The following is a 16,856-nucleotide window of genomic DNA, read 5'->3' on the forward strand; positions in this document are numbered from 1 at the left end:
ATTCAAATGTGAGAATTCAAATCAAGCTTAAAAGTTTAAGTTAAACCATTAAAAAGGAAGTAAAAATAGAAAAAGCGGAAATGTGCTTTGCCTGATTTTTACATAATATGTTCTTTGGGCCTCGTTGGGTTTCCTTTATTTAAATTATTAAAATCGTATTCAACACAAACAAAATAAAATGTCAATAAAATTATATATGTATTTGCAACCAAAAAAAATATGTATATATATATATTTAAAGCTAAACAAGATGTACATGAACAACATTTGAAAGTAAAGAATTATTTTTGAGCACCACACAAACATCGATGTATTTTCCCACCGTTTGGAAATAAACAATTTATTAGAAGCCATCAGCTCTAGAATTAACGCATTACAACTAATCGATCTGCACCATAAATACGAGTAGTACACGCAAGCAATATCCGCCGATCGAGCGAGCCAGGCCCCAAAATATCAAGCGTATGTGTAAATTTGTAAATCACCTCCTTCAGCATCTGCGAACACATCGATTTGTCCCTGAGCTCGCCAATGAAACTGGCCAAAGGGGCTGGGCTCGCGAATCGGACGCCCTCTTAATTCTATCTAGATGTGTATATGGTATATGGTATATATATCGTATATAGTATAATCTGTATAATCTGTATAAACATGTATAATGTAATGCGGGCTAGGCGGGCTTCTAGTGTTCAAAAGGCGCGAGGAAATTCAGATCGCAAAACTCTATCGGATATTTGTACAAGTTCACTATTCGTGCCCTTCGCCTTTTGAGTACGTATCAAAGTCTTTTGAGCAACACATGGCCACAACGGGAGCTGTTACATGGTCGTTATGGATAGTAAATATTTGAATATAGCTAATAATATCAAGTTAAATTGAGGGGTGGGAGAAAGAGAGAGAGAGAGAGCGAGAGAGAGGGAGGGGAGACATGAGCACTCGCACTATTTGAATCTTTGGCAAGACCGCAGATACTGATCACAAGAATCGTTTCGATTTAGTTTTAGTTCGTAATGCTAATGGCTACAACTAGGCGTCCTCGCTCGAATAAAATTTGGCTATTTGCGGAGCAGAGACTCGGGTACATCGGGTACATCATAGGAATACGTTACACATGGCTGACAACATCGAATCCCTGTCGTTAAGTACTCTAAGCTCTAAATTCGCTGCGTTTCCCCAACATTTGCTTTGTCGCATTCGCTCACGGTGCTGTGGCTAACTCGCTGGGATAGAGGTTCACCAGGATGGCGTAGTAGTGGCATCCGGCGGCCAGCACCACAAACAGATGCCAAATGGCATGGGCCATGGGTATCGTACCGTCCGCCTTGAAGAACACAATGCCCAGTATGTAGAAGCCGCCGCCGAACTTCAGCTGCATCATTCCGTGGAAGTGGTGGCCAGTGAATACAACTACTAGAGCGGGTCCCAAGCCCATCACCAGGTAGAAGAACGTCTCCAGACACTTGTAGCGCTCGTGGAAGACCTGTTTTCAAAAAAATCAAATGAAAATCACCTTAAAGAAGGGCCACTAGCGTGCTGTGTATGAACCAACCTGCTGGTAGGCAATTCCTATGCCCGCCATCAGCCAGATGACCCATTCCATGCAGAAGAGTATGGCCGAGTGGTCGGTGTTCTCCAGCGTGAGCCAGGGAAAATAGGACCCGGCAATGAACACATAGATCATGGCCCTATCGCAGCGATGCAGCACGTTCTTCAGACCCTGGTACGTCTGCCAGCCGAGACAGGGCCACGCCTTGACATTCCTCGGTGGTCTGGGGGATAGGTACAAGCGCAAAGCGAATCAGTGGATAAATCAGCCTGCGAAGTGGCACTTGAGCGCACTACTCACTTGTGCTCGGCGCAGTAGCAGGAGCAGTGGAAGAAGGTGGACACCGTGAAGAGCATGCAGAGGGCGCCGCCGTAGACCCAGGAAACCAGATACTGGCTGGCGCTGGAGGAGCGCTCGAACAGCTTGATGGCCGCAAACACGGCGGGCAGTATCCAAATGCCGTGGGTAATCACATTGGCCACCTGCTCGATCTGTTTTTTCGGGGGCAAAACAAACCAATTAGTGTGCGTTTTAGTGGACAGGTGTGCATATGTGCATATGTGTATATACTATATAGAACTCACCTCCGTTGGCTGGTAGGCACAACCGGGCTTCGCCTTGGCATTCTTCCACTTGACATTGCGCAGCTGCAGCTTGAGATTGGAATTCGTCTGGATGATGGACTTCCAGAACTTGCTGAACAGATTCTCGAGGAAGGCGTACTTCTGCTGCAGGTCCTGCATCAGGCTGAGATTCCCATTACCATTGCCATTCCCATTCCCAGTAGCGTTTCCATTCCCATTGCGATTCAGATTCCGGATCCCACTGCCGTGGCCGCTTGCTTCGCTGGTGCTCATCGTGGATAGACTGTGGATTAGATTGTGAATTGGTTGTCCGACTCGCCAAATTGATTGATTGCCAGTTAGTTAGCCACCCGGCTAACCCAGCCACCCCAGCCACCCACACATCCCCTTTTTATGGCCAATTGATTATCACCCGTCTTTATCTTTATCTTCGCCTTTTGGGCCGCGACTGATAAGCTCTGGCCATCCACTGGCAATGGATGGACAATGGAACGATGGACGATCGGCGGGCCACTTGAGACATGCCTGCATTGAGCTAATTTATGCTCATTTAGTTGCGCACAGACAACTTGCATACAATGGGCCAAGGTTGGCGATTTTGACCCGATCTGCAATTGAAACCAGTTCTCCGATTGGCGGCCGCTTATCTCGCGTGCCGAGAACATGGCTCAAAGTCCGTTTCCGATGAGATATGAACATGCCCATCCGCGGACCTACGACGATTATGGGGCTCACGCAATCCGATTGCACTTGCAGTCGAAAACGGTAGACTTCATTGTGGTCAAGTGCCAAAGTAGTAATATGATTATTTTCAAAGCACTTTGCTAGTACACACGGAAATGAATCCAATGCCTAGCAATTATTTGGCAAATGAATGCGAAAGGCTAGTTCTAAACCCATCTCAAAGTCAAATTAAACTGATAGTATGAGCTGCTAGAAAAACCACGCGTTCAATTTACATGCAAACCTTGAGTTTTCTTTTAATTCTTGCCTATATTCAGATGGTTACCACTGAGAAATCACGATTTTCGATTCAATGACGCGGTAATAGGAGCTAACCAACCGTAAAAAGTGCCCCCTCTTCAATTATAAACATTATAACTTTTGGGAATATGCCCATATTTAAGCGCACCTGCGAGGACTTGAAACTTTTGGTGGCTTGTCTGCCGTGGCGCTCTCTTTGAATTATGACAACTTTTCAGGTGAACCAACGATGTTGGGTGGCTGGGTGGGTGGTGCCCGTGGCGCCCCCAAAAGTATGCCCCATTGGGCGCAGTGGGCGGTCGGAGGGTGGAAAAGCATAACAAACACATAATACTCGGCCCCCCTCCCTCACCCTGCGGCATCTATCACCATAACGACTATGCTAATCGTTATAAAAATAGATGCCTCGGGCATTCCTTATATTGCCAATTACATAGCAGCGGGCGGGGGAGCCAGTGCACTGCGAGAAAATGCGAAAGGCATTCCACATAGTTTTTAATTTTGAAATTCACACTTTTCTGATTCGAATATATTTCCTAAACAAATTATTCAGTTCAGAATGCCCTAATTCATATTATTTCTAACTATAAATTTGCCATTTTCCCAAACTCTAGGGTATTTTGCTCAGTGCACAGGAAGATTGTTTACATCTGCCATTCAGAATCAATCGCCGTACTAATCCAATTTGTAGCGCTGCCGTCACGCAATTCGCCCTTTCCACCTGTCCACCTGTCCCGATCACATCTTCTACCAACCCCCCCCCCCCCCCCCCCACCCCGGAAATGGCGGAAAAGCCAAAACTCGCGAAGGGAAACTCACCGTTTATTTGGTGCCGCGGATGCGGATGCAGATGCGGATGCTGTGCGCGGTGGAAGGCGGAAGCGGTTGCGGATGCGGAGGTCAGGTGCCCAGGATCCTGGGCGGAAGCGGATTCGGAATCCCAGGCCCACGCCGGATTCTCAGGGACCCAGAGCTCGCTGCACTGCATCCGGGGAACTGGGGAGATTCGACTTGGCGTCCGTTTTTTTTATTTACTTTCCGCGGACTCGCTAGTGGTGGCAGAGCGGCGATGTAACATCGATACCTTGCCGTTGTAATGCTGGGCCCAAGACATCGATGGCGCACCGCCGATGTGCCATCTCTAGCAAGTAAGCAAATAATTAACGTATTTGTAAATATTTAAAATTGTTAACATTGCTTGTAGTGTATGAGTTTATGGCTTATTTGAGAGCTATTTCAAAACTATTTAAGCTCTTTCATTTGTATAAAGATTTTTGAGAAGTTTATAAACTAGACTAGATTATATTTATTATTTAGTTTGTTTTACAAAGGAATTTATAATGCGCTGCTTAATACAATTTAATTATAAATGGAAATAAGAAACTAACTGATCGTGTGCTTCACATTTATTGGACTTACGCATTATAGGATATTCCATGTTTTATAATTCTAGTACGTTTTCGCTTACTTATAATTTATTTAGCACAAAAAAAGGGAATAAATAAGTGCAATACTAAGCCGTTCCATTTCAGCCATAGTGCTTCGCTTGCAATCCAAGAAACAAACACAAAAGTTCGAGGGAGACCTTTAGATAGTTTTACTTAACGAAGATCGAGATGCTTCTGCTTATCAACTAGGGATGTCTAAGTGGTTATTTGTGTTCAGGTGTTGGCTCAGGCTAACTCTTAACTAGCATACAGATACATTTCCGATGGCGACTTTAGTCCCCGCTGGAAGCTCAGCTGCCTGGTATGGTTTACTATATATCTATATATGTGTATGTGCATATATGCATATGCATATGCGTATGTGGTCATTGGGATATCCGGAAATCTCGCTCATAGTCCGGGCATTACGTACGCGATGTTGTCGAGCGTGTCGGCTAGGTTTTTGCTCAGCTGCACCTTGTTCTCCATGCCGGGTATCTGCGTGGTCATGCACAGCAGCGGGCCCATGGCGCAGAGCAAGCTGTCCAGGAGCACGGACAAGCTGCCCGAGAGCGCCACGTATCCATTGTGCTTCTTGAGGCGCTCGCCAATCACCGTCAGGCTCTCGCCCAGCAGCTTCAGGTGCGCCGCCGCATCGATCACCTCGATGCTGGTCTTGTGCAGCTCCTCATGCTTCTGCTGACCGCCGCTGGTCCGGCCGCCCACATCCGCATCCGTGTGCGAATGCGAGTGCTGTTTCGACGCGCTCGTTGAGGCCTGCGACCTGGCACTTCGTGTGTTGATGCTGCGCCGCTGCGTCGCGCTGCCCGCCGCTGCAGCCGCAGCCGCCGCTTCTATCGAGGATTGCTGCCGATCGGCGGCCAGTTTGCGAGTGCGACTCGTCGTCGCTCGGTTCTGAAAGATGGTCTCGTGCTGCGCAGGATCGGCCAGTGCCGTGCTGCCGTTGCTCGCCAGTTGGGGCGCACCATTGGGACCGGCTTTGTCGCGTGTTCTGGCCCTGGACGCCTGGATTTTGGCCTTGCGCCGCCAGGCGTTCTTGTCCCGATTGGAAACGTTTGCCCACATCTCGCTGAGGCGTCTGGTGGCGCTTGTGAAGTCTGCAAGCGTTCGGAATGGTCAATAAGAGAAGGATTCCGATTGAATATTAATAACAAGGATATGGTAATATGGTATCCAGTAGACATGCCTGAGAAGAAAACCTACCTAGATCCTGGAGATCCTTCTTGCGCGCCTCCCTGGCCCACAGGCTGTAGGCGGTGTAGCGCTGCTTGCCCTTGTCCTTGCGCTGCACCTTGGCATTCACCACCTTGCCGTCCTTGAGCACCTGACGCTTGTTGGCCTTCTCGCGCATGTAGAGACTCTGGCGTACGGGTGACTCCTGGCTGGTGGCCTCCGCTTGCACGCCATCGACGAGATCCTGCACCAGATTGTCCAGTTCATCGTCGGAATTCAGAATGGTCACGGCCGTTGTCGGTGTTTCCGGATGGAATTCCTCGCTATCGGAGATATTTGGATCATCCACGAGCATCTCCTGGTCGAGATCCAAGTCTCGCAGTGCATTCGATGGCCTGCCGCGGCCCGAGTATCTGGATGGCTGCCTACCGCCACTTTGGCGCCTTGTGCGCTTCTCGATCTCCTCCGGCGATTCAAAATCCAACAGTTTCGACGACTTTTTGCGTACGCGTCCACTGCGCGAAACGCCCGTCACCTGGAAATCTAATCGGGAATTGGTGACCCCGATGGCGCCAAAAGCTGCCGCGTTTTCGACTCACCTTTGGCCACCAGGTGCGAGGTGGGCGACTCCATTTTTGGAACCCCGGTTTGGAAGATTCGGATGCAATTTGTTGTAAAAAAAACAATTTAAACGACGCAAATGGAACAGCTGTTTGGTGTGACCAGAGCCAAATCAGACGATACATTGCAAGCGATAGATAGTTATGGGATTATGTGATTAAATAATGATTAACGTTTTTAATAAATTGTTTTGTCAATTATTAATCCCTGTTTACATTTGTACCATGGACCTTAAATATAATATTAAAATAAAAGAAGTGAATTTATATCAATGGCACTTAAAAATTATGCACAAATTTGTTTAATTTGTATTATATATTCATTATATTTAAAAACAAAACATCTTTAGATATAAACGACTGCCTTTTAGTTTGTATTTATTTTAAAATAACTGCAGTAATTTCAAACGATACTATCGCCTGGCCAGCTTGTGAAACGCAGCAGCAGCTGGTCACACTGCCGCACCTTTGTTTTGTTTGGATTCGTTTTTTTTTCCAGTTTGAAGGCGGCTTTTCGTTTATCGATTTGATTTGCACCTGACTGCGCAAAGCGCCCCATGGCACGCGATTCGCGGCGATTGTGAGTCGATTCGCCGGTGGCCCCCAACCCAAGGACATTTTAGCCCCCTCGCCGGCCGCCTTTGTATTTGTATTTGGCGCTTGACCCGCGCCCGCTTTTTCATGACCAAAACGGCGGCTGCGATTCAAACGCTCAAACGAAGCTCAACCGCAAAAACATTCGCGCAGCGTCAATCAATCGCGGCGGTACACTCCATCGACTGTTGATGCCCCCCATTGCCATGTCGGTGGCGAGGAACAAGAGCGGCGGCGGCACACAAGGCGCAGCTGGAGGATCGGAGCTGGCGTCTGCCACTGGAGCAAGTGCATCCGAAACGGACAATGTGACCGCCCTGGAGCTGCAGTCCAACAAGCGCGTGCTGTACTTCAGCGACGGCGTCATGGAGGAGTTGTCCTCCGGCAGCGAGGACGAGGCGGACGCGGAAGTCGGTGACAAGTGCTACGACGTCCATTTGAACGAGGTACATCCAACATGGACTAACGTAAAGGGTTACTTCACAGCTGTGGTCGTGCAGTCATGTACTTCCGGCATTCCATTTGTTACAAATTCATGATGCCTTTTCGTGGAAGTAGTTTCATGATAAGAGCAGTTATTGTTTAATCACTATACATCAATTTGCCTAAGATTAGCCCGAATCTCCAGTTTTCCAGATAATAACTAGTCATTTTGAGCTGTAAACGTAGCTAGTGCTTTTAAGCGAATTATGATAATGCATATCTTTCAATAATAATGCATGGCTTTGAGCTTTCAATGTAAGCAACTAGGACCCTGGGCATTAGGCGATAAGAAGCTTCCTCCACTGACCATTACTCATCGTGACTCATTTAACCCATTTTTTTTGTATTTTTTTGCCACTTTTTGCCCTTTCTACTTTGCACTTATCGCTTTTAGAGCGAAATGCCGCTGGGACCACGCCTGCGTTACAAGGCCAGCCGGATGGGCAACCGATTCCTGGCCGGAATCGACTACGTGGGCGGTGGGCTGGCCCATCTGCTGGGAATCACCAGCAGCAAGTATGCCAGCGAATTGGAGAACTACCAGAGGGCCAAGGAACACGGCGACGAGGACCTTGACAATTGGCAGCCGCGCGCCATGTCGAGCAGCAACAGCCACGGCCACAGCAACAACAACAGCAGTGGCAACAACAACCGAAACGAGACCATCGTTCTCTGCGGGCCAACACGCAGCGAGGCGACCTTGCCACCCACTCGGCAATAGGCGAACGGGTGGCCACCCACTGGAGAGGTGGCGGTTTTCTTGGCCGGAAGACGAAACGAAATGCTCATGGAGTACTGGCGACACTTGGAGACTCTTTTACGTGGTAAAACCCCTACGAAACGAAACGAATCAAATCAAAGCAGATCTTAACTTTTCGACACTTTATTCGCTAGCAAATAAGTTATATATGATAATAATAAAAAAAATACACATACAAAATACAAAATACAATACACATACTGTTAGTTGGCATCCATACGACTCGTCGTATAGCCCCTAGATGTAAACAGGTTAAGTTAGTTCGTTAGTTGGACATTTAGGAAAGGGCCCTGTTTCCAAACCAAGTAAATCTTTGGGAAACTCTGCAGGCGTTCAAGAAAATCGCTCAGCAATTCCGCACAAAGTTCGGTTTAGAAGAGAGCTTAAGAGCTTAAGGCGATTTTGTGTGGCTGACTTGTTCGGTCAAGTTCCTAAAGCTAATGGCACACTGAATACAATTAGGCATTACGGCTAGGATTGCAATTGCGTTTTTCGATTGTTAAGTACACTTGTTTCGGCATCGGGAGAAGACAGCATAGTTGGCACCTCGGTTTTCGGGCCATTTTTTTTTGAAGACATGAATATGCGTATCACAGTATTTGGTTGCTGCGCGTTTCTCTCTTTCTATCTCAAAAAAAAGTTATATAAAAATGCTATATATGCTATATATATGTACGCAAAGGCGACATTATGTCTTAATGTCTAAAAGGCAAGAGCGATTATTGAATTCGGTTACACCAAAACGGCAAAAAGGCAACGCAAGGGGCAACTAATTAGGAGCAACATTAAGTACACACGAAAATAGGATATGAAGCCCATGTAGGGCAATTACAATACATTGTGGGGGTTGGCTAGATGACCTATGACCTCGCGATTAAGGCCTAAACTAAATAAGAGCACATTTCCTGGGTTATATACACAGTACATAGATAGGTTTTCATCGTGTTCTATGGGCAGGCAAAGCAACTGAAATCGGAATTACGACATGGTTCGAGTTGCTTTGCCTTTAAGATAAACCTAAACCTAAGCAAACTCCACCGCATTAAGTTACAGTACAGTACTGACTTTGGCACAGCAGCTGCCGCAGGAACATTGACTGGAAGCAGGGCAATCTCGCCCTTAAAATTGGACCTAATCCCGCCTAGAGCACTGGATCACTAGAGCAGCGTCTCATCGCCGTAGTGCTGCAAATGGGGATAGTAGCTGCCATGCTGGCTGTACTTTTGCGAGGCATAGCTACCTGGCGGATAATACAGGCGATGCGAGGACGTGGAGTGATGATGCTGGTTGTGGTGGGAGTGTTGGTGGTGGTGGTGCTGCTGATGCTGCTGCTGCTGCTGGTGATGATGATGATGCGGCGAATGCCGCTGCTGGTGATGCACGCTTCTGCCCAGCGAATAGTTGGACATCTGATTGAGCGATATGGCACCAGGTGAAGTCTTCAGTTTGTACGGACTCGGCGGCAATGGAGCACTGGCCATGGACGGGCGCACCGAATGATAGGAGACCACCGTGCTATTGCAGGCCGCATGCGATCCACGCGAGCTACTGTGCCCGTCCAGATGTCCAGCTGCTGCTCCTGCGGCTGTATGCTTCACCATCTTGCCATTGCTCACTTGTCGCTTGTAGAGCGTGGAAATGCTGGGTCCAAGCACCCAGGCAAAGCAGCAAATGCCCAGCATCAGTTCCATGAAGGCGCGCAGCAAAAACGGCCACAGCGGGGTATTGGTATCACCCGATCCCAGCCAGACATCGATGTTGGCAAACTCGTAAATGACAGCCAACAGAAGCAGAGCACATGCGAGTCCATAGATGAATAGGAATATGCCTATGCCGGAACTGCTGTGAGCGCTTAGCTGTTGCAGTTGCTGTTGCAAGCTGAGGGCATTGCTATTCCTCAGGATCTCCTTGGTGCGACAGTGCACCAGATAGCCGGATATCAGATTCATGGAGCCAAAGATCCAGTAGCAAAAGACCGGTGTGGCCACCAATATCTGCAGCGCCTTATCCGACTGATTGCCTACAAAACAGGCGCCTGGAAGCGCGTATGATTGCGTTACTCGTCAAGTTCTTTGGTGTTTTTATAGCATATCTCACCTAGCAACTCGTCAGCATCCACGAAACGGGCCACGATCACAGCTGCCGTTTGGAAGGCCGGCAATCCCCACGCGACGAAGCACACAAAGTTGTTCTGGGTGAGATCCTGCTGAGCCGTCTTTGCACTGCTCCTCTTCGCCGGACTGCCGCCAAAGTTCGAGGGAATGGCCACATGGCCCTTGGAATCCGGACTGTGCCGACGAATGTCGCGGTGCCAGCCCAAACAGAGCACAGCCCACCTACAAACAGGATAGATATTGAATTAATTTCTATAATATTTAGTAATGTTATAATTTTATACCAAGCGCAGGCGGCCATTCCGAAGTAGTAGCGCATAAGGAAGACACTGGCGCAGGAGGCATTGGACAGTCCGTCCACGGTGAGTAGGGATTCATTGGGCGCCTGGGGATCCGTTCCGCACGCAGTGCCCGTTCTGCCCACCATAAAGCGCACTGCCCATCCCAAGGTGACCATGTTGTGGCACCAAATCAGCGGTGACAACAATCTGGACCACTTGGCGCTGGCCAAGCGACTGCCATCGCTGGCCAACAGGCAGACGGTGGCCACCAGGGCCAAACCCAAAGCGGCATAGGCCCAAGTGGAGACCCAGATCTCCGCCAGATGCTTTTCCGCCGGCGTGAATAGTATGTCCGCCTCGCAGAGTGGAGCACAGCGTCCAGATCGCGGTAGCCTCACATATAGATGCGATTTGGCCAGTCCGGAGCAATCCATAGGCAGTTTATCGCCCAATCCACCGGACATGCCCTGCCCTGGTAGCCCATACAGATCCTGGTCGTGCTGCGGCTGATGCATTTCACCCGGACCCTCCATGCACATGGTCTCGTGGTTGTTCTCCCGCGGAAACTTATTGCAATCGAGAGCCGTGGGCCATGGGAATCCGAATCCCTGCAAAACCGGATGACAGCGTATCCGCACGGACTCGCAGAGACTCCGGCAGGGACCAATGGCATGTACGGGCGCTTTGGGCGTGCACATGGGCACATAGGCGGCGCACAGGAAGAGTTTCAGCTGCGAACTGCAATCGTACTCGATCAGTGGCGCAAAGGTCTGCAGGGTGTACTCCACATCCGCTTGCATCTCGTGACCCACCAGGTTCGGCATGGAGGTCTCATTGTAGCCGATCTTGCGGCACATCTCGATGCGTATCGTTTCGCATTGCCGGAAGGCGGGGATCTCGGGCGGAGAACTGGAGCTGGCACTGGCGATGGCGCTGGGGTTACCACTCGTTGAGGATTCGGCGATGCGCGGATACAGGAGGATCCCCACCAGGAGACATAATATGCTGGGTGGCTTCATTTCGACTGGGTCACTGTCTTCAACTTGGGGATTTCGTGTTCTCTCGTTACGAAGAATCCCAACTTGATACGTTTCTTCACTGGAGGTTCCTATTCCAGTTTCTCCAGAGCATCCAGAAGTGGAAAAAATCCGATCCGATCTTGGGGTTTGCTTGGCGCAGGGTTCCCTCTTTTCTTCCCAAAGAATCCGAACTTTATGCAGATTCTGCGTTCTTCCGTGGAACGCTGGAAGGGGTAACCTGTTCCAGCTGCTCGCCCTGTCTCTTTCGCTCACTCGCTGCCTCTCTTTTGCACCCTCGCACTCGTTCCAGCAATTTCCAGCTCTCCTTCTTTGCAGCTTGTTATTGTTGCTTTTGGCTTGTCAACTCGTTAACTACCTTTTTTTTTCGGCGTCGTTCTTGTTATCGCTTCTCCTCTTTCCCCACCTCGTTCTCCTACCCCAACCACTCCCCTTTCACCACCTCACACCGCCCCCCCCGCTGATCAATGTCGATAAACGGGTTTTTCTTCAGGGATTAACCCGAAAACGATCTAGGAAACCATCGAAACTCTTACACTTCTCACCGAACCAAAAGTGTACTTGGTTGCTTGTGCTTAACCGATTGGCGACGTCAGTTTGACAACTTAGCGAATATATTCTAATCTAATTGGTATTAACATGGAACGTTTATATATTTTATTTTGTTTTTTTAGGTAAAATTCAACGTCAACTGGTCACTCTGAGCTAGAGATGGCTCTTACTCACGACACCTGGTATCGATTGCATTTCCTCGGCGGATCTGCTATCGATATCAACAAGTTGGGCCGTCACTAAATGCTTTCAGATCAAGAGGCGCCCTCTGGCGGAAATATGTGTAAGCACCTTTTCAGTTTTGCAAGGCGCGCTTTTCAAAAATAAATTTGTCTAAATAATAAAAACGGTAAGCATAATAGCAACATTATTAAACAAAAATGTAAGGAAATGCTAGAAATGTAATTGAAGTGTGTGTTTTGCTAGCAGAGGTATTTCAAGTAGGGAATATTGCAAAGTTGTGGTATATTGTGTTTAAGATTTAGAATTTCTGCTTACAATTGTTACAATAACATATTTTAAAAGTTCTAAAAGTGCTTTTGAAGAACAGAGCTTTAAGGGGCGCGCTTTCTAAGTATGTGAGCTTTTTTCAAATGCTACACTTTTTTTGAGATATAAAAACAAAACGAAATATGACGGAAGAACACTAAAGCAATTTACTAGCAATTATAAATAATATAAAACAATAACGCGATAAACTAAGTTAATTGTATTTTACACCCAAAAGTAGCTGCAGCTTAATATTTCAAAACCAAATTAATAGCAATTGTGAGACGAACAGCGGATTGCCATTTCTGCATTTGGGCCTTCCGTCCGTTTTGCCATCTCCCTTTAGTTACCGCTTGGCCTCTCTTTCGCACACACATGGCGAGCGGAGGCCACGCCCATGTATTTCAACCCCCTTGACAAACACACGTAACATGCCACTTTTATGTATGGGACGTGACAAATACGCACATGTGTGCGAAAGAGACGCACCGAGCTGGCGAGAAAGAGACAGCGGCTGCACGTTTATGTGTTTTGCACGACTTCTGTACTGTGTGTGTGTGTGAGTGCGAATTTGTTGTTGCTTCACGCACACGCGCAGACGTTGAAACACATACACATATGTGGAAAGGATATGCACGTATGTATGTATGTATGCACATATGTATGTATGTATGTGTGTACATGCTGACTTTTTTTTGCCACTGCCAACTAATTACGAAAGCCAAATGAAAGTTTTCAACTTTACATCAATTTAGCAGCTAGCCCAAAGGATGATCAAAGGATATGCGGAATCACGGAATGCCATTCAAGTATCATATGCCAGTCCTCAAACAAAATACTCGCAATCCGATGCGCTGAAGCATTCCCACTTACCTTTCTCCTACCAATCTCCCACTTTTTTTACCCCCCTTTTAACAGGGCGGCACTTTCACTTTTCCTTCGCGGATTTAGAACAATTCGTGCATTTTTATTTCACGCTTCTTTTCACTGCGGCTCGTTCTTAAATAAAGTGCATTTTCTTACTCCAGCACCCATATACTTTACACACATATACATATATGTATGTATGTATTAAGCTACATATACATATACAACGCCTGCAGCGGGAGGTGTAGTAAAAGGCCCCAGAGAAGTCGCAGTCGAAAAAAGAATCAAGGCGCATCCAGCACAGTGCTGGCCAGCATAATAGCAGCGATGCAAAATATAATAAAGCACTCGAGAAACAGCTAACAAAATGGGAAATAACTGCGCAAAAAACAAGAAGAAAAACTAGAAAAACTAACAGAACTAACTAAACTATTCAACTAGCTAACTAAAACTCAAAGAAAAGGATTTCTCCACAAAAAAAAGGTTTATCTTTGTAAAAGGTTTATCATTGAAAAACGTTTATCTTTGAAAAAGGTTTATCTATTAAAAAGGTTGCTCTACAAAAAAGGTTTCTCTATGAAAAAGATTGCTCTACAAAAAAGGTTTCTCTGCGCAAAAGTTGTTCTCTGGATTGTAAAAAGTATTTAAGCAATTAAGAGCTACAGAAAACTGCAAGTAACTTTAGCCTTAAATGAACTTGCATACATTTCATTTACATATAGAATTGCCTTTTGGTGTGGCAAAAGTGTGGCATTCCTTATGCACTTGCAACTGGTGCCAGTAGCATGGGTGGGAAATGGAAAATGGGGAGGGGCACACCGTGGAAAGGTGTGCGAAAAACCCTGGCCGAGGACCTCAGCCAGAGGAAAAGTCAGCGGAAAAGCGGTGGCTGGCGGGAAGGCGAGGCGAGGCGAGGAAAAGTCGGTGGAAAAACTAGGAGCGCGTTGATGCACAAAAGCATTTGCTGCGTGTAAACTTGACTTTGAAATTTGCCTCATTTGCACTTGCCGCCGCTGCATTTTGCACCTGCCAAGGATACATATACATACATACATAAAAGCCGGATTTTTACATAAAGCCTTCGCTAACTGTTGCATGTTGTTTGCCCAAGATGGGAAGCATTTTCCCAAGGATTATGTGAAAACGGGTTCACTTGGCTTACAATGGGCAATGGGCATGGAAATTTCAATCAACTCGTTAATGAAATTGCCCCGAAAAACCGGTCACAACAATTGGAATGTACATTCATAAACTCGTACATATGAATACGCATTACAATCGAATCATATAACAATGAAAGAAACCTACATACATACATCTACATGTAGATGTGTAGATATCCATGCAAAGGACACCACGACCAAAAAAGTCATGTGTGGGTTTTTGTGCAAAGGTCGTTGCTACCAGGTCGCCATATATGTACATATGTATGCACAATTATGTATTAAAAGCATTCGCAGCAGATACACGTATGTACGTATGTACAAAGTGTATGTATAGCATATATACCCGCTGTACATGCTTACACTTTTGCCTTGCACTTGTCACATCTGTTTTCCCTTTTTTCGCGCTTTTCATCTGGCTTTTCATTCAAGGTGTGGGCAAAACAACAGCAAGAGTAGCGAGAAAACCCAACTGCATTACTGCATTTCACGGCCTTCTGTGCTTTTTAATCGCTTTAAGATGGTACTCCTGATTTTGCGTCTTTACTTCGCACATTTGGTAAAGACTTGTGGTGCCTAATTTGGAAAATTATATATTTATAAATTTATTTATGTTTTTTCTTTACTATGTTTCACGTTTAACGAAGCACATTTGCTGCACTAAGTCATTTTACTAAGTTCCGTCGGTAATTTATAGCTACATATCTCAAGCATTCAAGGATATTCCATTTGTTGGGTTAACTTACTTCATATTGATTCTATTTTCATTGGTATTATCCCATTTTGCTGGGTTAACTTACTTTCTAATGATTTTTTGTTTAAATTGATATTTCCCCATTTTATTGTATTTAACTTACTTTATAATGATTATTTTTTCATTGGTATTTCCCCATTTTATTGGGTTAACGTACTTTATAATGATTATATTTTCAATTGGTATTATCCCATTTTATTGGGTTAACTTACGTTATTATGATTATTTTTTTTCATTGGTATTTCCCATTTTATTGGGTTAACTTACTTTATAATGATTTTATTTTTTAATTGATATTTTCCCATTTTATTAGGCTAACTTACTTTATAATGATTTTTTGTTTAAATTGATATTTCCCCATTTTATTATATTTAACTTACTTTATAATGATTCTATTTTCATTGGTATTTCCCCATTTTATTGAGTTAACTTCTTTATAACGATTATTTTTGTTCTATTTTCATTGGTTATTCCCCATTTTATTGGCTTAACTTACTTTATAATGATTACTTTTTTTAATTGATATTTCCCCATTTTAATAGCCCACTGAATTCCGCAAATGTGTTGATTTTGCGGGCCAGCCCTCGTAAATAAATACTTGTTGGCACCGATTAATCATTTCCAGCTGACCACTGGCCATTAGTTCATAAATCATGCGCAAATTGTGAAATTTTGGGCGCGCCGACAGCTTTGGGCCACGGCGAGTGGTTTGCACCACTCCGATCCTGTGGTTTCACCAAGGATCTGCCTGTGTGAGTGTGTTAGTGTGTCCTGGTAGAGGTAATGTGTGTATGTGTATGTATGAGGTGGATTTGTATTCGGATGGGCACGAACGCAGCGCACGCGTAACCTTTGCACCCCGCCCAAAAGGTCTCCGAATGGCCACTGGTCACTGGTCACTGGCGACTGGTCACTGGGCAAACGCAAACACAGAGAGGCGAAACTCGAAATAGGGTATGTAAATTCGTTTGTCGACATCCGGGAACGTTGTCAACCCGATTTTCCGGCTTATTTCGCAGCAGTGGCGGCGGCAGAAAGAATTTGTAGGGTGCTTCATTGCAAACTATAACTAAAGTAGCATTTAGCTTTAAGATCACAAATATTAAGGCATTTATGTTTAAGATCACAAATATTAAGGCAATTAGGTTTAAGATCACAAATATTAAGGCATTTATGTTTCAGATCACAAATATTAAGGCTAAAATTATACAGGTGTCTTAAAGCGATCTTGAAAGTGTGGAAAACTGAAATGTACATATATTTGAAAGCCACTTTGTGTGTATAAATCTGGTAATAACATTCCCCGAAACCCCTAAAATCTACGCCCATGTGCTGGCCTTTCGCATGGACATTCCACCCCGAAAAGGAAATATAATCAGAGAATTGGACTTTGATGAAATGGCGGAC

At 45.9% G+C, this 16,856-nt stretch overlaps 4 protein-coding genes across 4 annotated transcripts; 1 reads left to right on the top strand and 3 right to left on the bottom strand.

Annotated features, from left to right (window-relative positions):
- Window positions 1-311: 311 nt before the first annotated feature.
- On the bottom strand, window positions 312-4,304 carry LOC122623618 (monocyte to macrophage differentiation factor). The gene is made up of 5 exons (XM_043802874.1): window positions 3,934-4,304; window positions 2,131-2,413; window positions 1,847-2,037; window positions 1,550-1,769; window positions 312-1,480 (listed from the first exon to the last, which is right to left on the bottom strand). The coding sequence occupies exons 2-5, from the start codon at window positions 2,401-2,403 to the stop codon at window positions 1,199-1,201; spliced, it is 966 nt and encodes a 321-aa protein (XP_043658809.1). The 5' UTR covers window positions 2,404-2,413; window positions 3,934-4,304; the 3' UTR covers window positions 312-1,198.
- Window positions 4,305-4,505: 201 nt separating this feature from the next.
- LOC122624081 (FACT complex subunit SSRP1) lies at window positions 4,506-6,472 on the bottom strand. The gene is made up of 3 exons (XM_043803516.1): window positions 6,335-6,472; window positions 5,766-6,278; window positions 4,506-5,659 (listed from the first exon to the last, which is right to left on the bottom strand). The coding sequence occupies exons 1-3, from the start codon at window positions 6,366-6,368 to the stop codon at window positions 4,953-4,955; spliced, it is 1,254 nt and encodes a 417-aa protein (XP_043659451.1). The 5' UTR covers window positions 6,369-6,472; the 3' UTR covers window positions 4,506-4,952.
- A 348-nt stretch (window positions 6,473-6,820) lies between these two features.
- On the top strand, window positions 6,821-8,345 carry LOC122625376. Its single transcript, XM_043805528.1, has 2 exons — window positions 6,821-7,395; window positions 7,827-8,345. The coding sequence occupies exons 1-2, from the start codon at window positions 7,141-7,143 to the stop codon at window positions 8,151-8,153; spliced, it is 582 nt and encodes a 193-aa protein (XP_043661463.1). The 5' UTR covers window positions 6,821-7,140; the 3' UTR covers window positions 8,154-8,345.
- LOC122625375 (frizzled-4) lies at window positions 8,300-12,312 on the bottom strand. Its single transcript, XM_043805526.1, has 3 exons — window positions 10,591-12,312; window positions 10,290-10,528; window positions 8,300-10,227 (listed from the first exon to the last, which is right to left on the bottom strand). The coding sequence occupies exons 1-3, from the start codon at window positions 11,604-11,606 to the stop codon at window positions 9,350-9,352; spliced, it is 2,133 nt and encodes a 710-aa protein (XP_043661461.1). The 5' UTR covers window positions 11,607-12,312; the 3' UTR covers window positions 8,300-9,349.
- Window positions 12,313-16,856: the final 4,544 nt, after the last annotated feature.

The sequence above is a fragment of the Drosophila teissieri genome, chromosome X, assembly GCF_016746235.2.
Source record: "Drosophila teissieri strain GT53w chromosome X, Prin_Dtei_1.1, whole genome shotgun sequence".
Classification (NCBI taxonomy): Eukaryota; Metazoa; Arthropoda; class Insecta; order Diptera; family Drosophilidae; genus Drosophila; species Drosophila teissieri.